The sequence below is a fragment of the Gadus morhua genome, chromosome 13 (genome assembly GCF_902167405.1).
Source record: "Gadus morhua chromosome 13, gadMor3.0, whole genome shotgun sequence".
NCBI classification, from domain to species: domain Eukaryota; kingdom Metazoa; phylum Chordata; class Actinopteri; order Gadiformes; family Gadidae; genus Gadus; species Gadus morhua.
In genome coordinates this window covers 5,713,934-5,718,933 of record NC_044060.1, presented here as the reverse complement: position 1 = coordinate 5,718,933, position 5,000 = coordinate 5,713,934, and the positions used below count along the sequence as shown (strand labels likewise).

The 5,000-nt window shown below is 52.6% G+C and overlaps 1 protein-coding gene across 1 annotated transcript in view; it reads right to left on the bottom strand.

Moving 5' to 3' along the window:
• The window catches only part of slc4a8 (solute carrier family 4 member 8), a 35,983-nt gene that overhangs the window by 14,026 nt on the left and 16,957 nt on the right, over positions 1 to 5,000 (bottom strand). Inside the window, exons 6-9 of the mRNA XM_030375889.1 lie at positions 3,662 to 3,841; positions 2,460 to 2,548; positions 828 to 985; positions 166 to 253 (exon numbers count right to left, since the gene is read on the bottom strand). Coding sequence (XP_030231749.1) covers positions 166 to 253; positions 828 to 985; positions 2,460 to 2,548; positions 3,662 to 3,841 — 515 coding nt within the window. The remainder of the gene's footprint in view (positions 1 to 165; positions 254 to 827; positions 986 to 2,459; positions 2,549 to 3,661; positions 3,842 to 5,000) is intronic.

Sequence of the window (5,000 nt, the reverse complement as noted above, 5' to 3'; positions counted from 1 at the left end):
TAAATGTGTGTTTGTGTGTGTGTGTGTGTGTGTGTGTGTGTGTGTGTGTGTGTGTGTATGTGTGTGAGTGTCTGTGTGTATATGTGTATGTGTCTGTATGTATGTGTATGTGTATGTGTGCGTGTGTGCGTGTGTGCGTGCATGCGTGCGTGCATGACCTCTGACCTCATCCGTCATGATGGTGGCCATGGACCTCCCTATCTCATGGTACTGCTGGGCCTTGCCGTCGGGCCCCAGCAGGATGAACAGGAACCTGGGTGGAGGCAGAGGCCCTGGTGTTAATGAGCCTCTAGGGTGGAGGAACGCCTGGTGAAACAGCTGACGGAGGAATATCTTCAGGGCTAAACTCTGATGCTGAGTCAGACAAAACAAGTCACAAACACATATTCTTTGTATATGCTGCGTAGGACTGTTTAAGTAAGAGGGTCAGGGGAAGATTCAGCATAACATTATGTTCATATCTGCTGTTAAAACAATGTGCTCTTAAAGGGAAACGCCGAGGCATCTGTGAAGTGGCGTTATCTTCTGGCCGTCAGACCCAGATGATTCTGCTATCGGCTGCTTCTGCCTGGTCGCTAACCTGTCAGTGGCGCGTCACAGGCAGCTTGGTAATGATGACGGAAGGCTAATGCTAACCCAGCAAACTCACAACGGAAGGCTAATGCTAACCAAGCAAACTCACAACGGAAGGCTAATGCTAACCAAGCAAACTCATAACGGAAGGCTAATGCTAACCCAGTGAACTCCTACCTGGTGGGGACGGGGACCTCGTTGGGGGGGGGGGGGTCCTACCTGGTGGGGATGGGGACCTCGTGGGGGGGTCCTACCTGGTGGGGATGGGGACCTCAGTGAGTCCGGTGAGGAGGACCGCGGGGGACAGGCGGACGAAGGCCACGATCGGGTTCTCCAGGAAGTCCAGCTCCCCCACCAGGACGTTGGAGGCCTCCGCGCCCTCGGGGATCTTCTTCATGAAGTGCATGTCCACCTGGGGACACGAGTGCAGGCGGGGACAGACCCACAGACGTCACCACGGGTTCGCTTCCCGTCTCCAGGCTCGGTAAGGCAGCCTCAGGTACCCCTGGACCTGGACCTGGGGGCTGGGAGGCTTCTCAGGCTTATAGAGGCGGGCGGCATGTGGCTCAGGAGGTAGAGCGGGTTGGCTGGTAACCGGAGGGTTGCCAGTTCGATCCCCGGGAGTGTCGAGGCGTCCCCGAGCGTGGCACCTCACCCTAACTGCTCCCGACGTGCTGGCTGTCGCCTTGCATGGTTGACTCCGCCGTCGGTGTGTGAATGTGTGCATGATTGGGTGAATGTGAGGCGATGTTTTAAAGCGCTTTGAGTGGCCGCTGTTTAGAAAAGTGCTGTAAAAATGCAATCCATCTATCATTTAACATTTACCATAAAACTGCCCAAAAATTTCTGTTCCAGTTCCCTGTTGTTTTCTGTGCGGCCCAATAACTGCTGTGGACCTGAAGATCGACGTAATTGACAGTGCCGTTTACAGACGTTAACCCTGCGGTTCATGAAGTGATAGGAAGCAAACATGCTCCAAGTCATCAGTCCAGTCAGTGTGGAACAGAGCCTGGTGGATCTGAGGGTTAAACATTACGCTTACATTTACCTTTACATTTAGGGCATTTAGCAGAGGCTTTTATCCGAAGCGACTTACAATTAGTACATTGGTTAGAAGAAAGACAAACAACAATATGTTACTGTCGATAACAATAATATGTTATTTAAGGTGACGTAGCTCCCGCGTCTGTCCCTAGGGGGTGTGGGAGAGCAGGGTTTGAGCTAATGTAGTTCCCCACTCCGTCCCTAGGGGGCAGTGATGTCTCTGCTGTATTTCGACCTGCAGCTCAGACTTTGGAAACCATCTTTGGTTTACACGATATGAAGCTGTCCACACCAGCAGAAGACACATTTCAGATAATTGCTAATGCTACAAACACAGAATAATCAAATCAGCACTGAAAATCAATATGACAGAAAACACAGGCACACACTGGCAGGTATGAACACACATGCACATGCGCACACACACACACACGCACACACACATACACACTCTCGCTCTTTCAATCCGTCACATACACATACACATACACACACACACATACACACACACACACTCAAAGAAACCCATCCACTCACACACACACACACACACACACACACACACACACACACACACACACACACACACACACACACACACACACACACACACACACACGCCAACAGACATATGCACACACATGCATGCACCCACGCACAAACACACACACATACTCTTTTTCAATCCATCACACACACACGCACGCACACACACCAATACACACTCCCCTGAGGTGCCCCGCCCACCCCCAGATGCCCCGCCCACCCCCAGGTGCCCCGCCCACCCCCAGGTGCCCCGCCCTCCCCCAGGTGCCCCGCCCACCCCCAGGTGCCCCGCCCACCTTGCTGAGGTCCGGCGGCGTGCTGTCCTGCCCCGCTCCGTTCTTCACCTCCAGGTGGCTGGGAGGGGGCTGTGCCGACACCGACGAACCTGCAGGACCAGAGCGCACGTGAGCACAGGTGAACATATTTGAGCGCACGTGAGTGCATGTGAGTGCATGTGAGCACAGGTGAGTGCAGGTGAGTACAGGTGAGCGCAAGTGAGTGCACGTGAGCGCACGTGAGCGCACGTGAGTGTCCAGGAGCGCAGGTGAGTGCACGTGAGCGCAGGTTAGCAAATGTGTGCGCAAGAGTGCACTTGAGCACATGGGAGTGCCATGAGTGCACGTGAGTGCATGTGAGCGCACGTGCCGGGCAATTATCCGGTTCCAACACCACCACCCTGCGTCCTTGTTGTGGAGGAGCCAGTAACAGCCTCCTAGGTGGAGATTAGCCCCCTCTAGGAAGGGTGTAGCAGCCTCCAAAGGCTTGGACCCTGTTCCACCACCTTCGCTCCTTATTCTATTAGTCGGGCATCAGATCCTGTTCTCATGTCTGAGTCAGACTCAGAGCCAAATTGGGATCACGTAATAATCTTGGAAACTAATTGAATCTCTCATTTCAGCAGACAGCTCTGCCCACGCGTCCCTCTAATCAGGACATCCACCCCGTCCTTGTTCTCACTTTCCTGTGCACAGAAGAACCAAGCTCTCTGCCAGCTGCTATCTGCAGTCTCTCTCCCCCTCTCTCCCTCTCTCTCTCTCCCTGTCTCTCTACCACAACCCCCCCTCTCTCTCTACCCCTCTCTGTCTCTCTACCTCTCTCTCTGTCTCTCTACCTCTCTCTGTCTCTCTCTGTCTCCCTCTTCCTCTCTCTCTATCACTCTACCACCCCCCCTCTCTCACCAGTTCCCTCCCTCCCTCCCGGTTTCTCTCCCACCTCCATCTATCTGTCCCTCCCCTTCTCTCCCCCTCCGCCTCTCCCCCTGCTTCTCCCCACTCCCAAACACTAGCCCCCATCCCTCAGAGGCCTCTCCCCAGGGGCCCCTCTCCCCAGGGTCCCCCCCCCCCCCCTTGAGGCCGCTCCCCCGGGGGGGCCCCCACCAGGTACCCTCCACTGAGGTGGGTCCATGACTGCTTGCGGGGCCCTCTCCCCGCCCCTGGTACCCACCGCTGAGGTGTGTCTCTGACTGCTTGGGGCCCCTCCCCCCTCCCCAGGTACCCACCGCTGAGGTGTGTCTCTGACTGCTTGCGGGATCCCTCGGCCAGGGAGCGGACGATGGGGATCAGGTTGTTCTTCTTCTTGTCGTTCTGGTGGTGGTGTCTCTTCAGCAGCGCCTCGCGGACCCTCACGCGCACGCTGTCGTCCAGCTCGTGGGACGTCTCCTGGTGGTCCAACACCATGTCTGCAGAACGCACACACATACATACACACACACACACACGTACACACACACACACACACACACACACACACACACACACACACACACACACACACACACACACACGTACAGACACACACATACACACACATATGTAAAGACACACATGTTAATACCCACACACATACATAGACACACACGTACAGACACACACACACAAACACACACACACACACACACATACAGACACACATGTAAATACACACATAAACACACACACGTACAGACAAACACATACACACACATACGCAAAGACACACACGTTAATACACTAACACATACATAGACACATACACGTACAGACACACACAAACACACACACACACGTACAGACACACATGTAAATGCACACATAAACACACAGACATACAGACACAGACCAACACAAACATTTACACAAGTACGTACAGACACACACACACCCACACGTGCGTAAATACACACACATAAACACACACACACACACACACACACACACACACACACACACACACACACACACACACACACACACACACACACACACACACACACACAAACACATATACAAACACACACACTTATACACACATATACGTACACATATTCAAACACATACATACAGACACACACACATACACACATACACACATACACACACCCAATATATTCAGTTGGCTTCAGTTAACATATTACTAAAATTATTCAACCTTCTGCAAACATTCATACTGTTTGCAGAAGGTTTTCGCACCTTCTGCAAACATATCCTTTATTAATATGTATTCATCCGATTTATTTAATTTATTTCGTCGAGGGTTTTTAAAAAGTACTGCAATGATTCATTCACCCAAAACTTTCCCAAATCTTCAGCCACGTTTCATGGTTTCAGTTGTCATCGCTGGGCTGGATTACATTACGACCCCACTTTCCTGACGGTGAGTAACAGGGGTAATACCGGGGTTTGTGGGTCACATGGGATCAGAGCTGAAGGAGGCTGTCCAAAACGCTTAATGACGTGAGGCTGCATCAATAATCCGCCCTGTCCCCCTTATGACCTGCTGACTCAGCTCTCTCTTTCCTCCTCCTCCTCCTCCTCCTCCTCCTCCTCCTCCTCTTCCTCCTCCTCCTCCGTAATCAATCA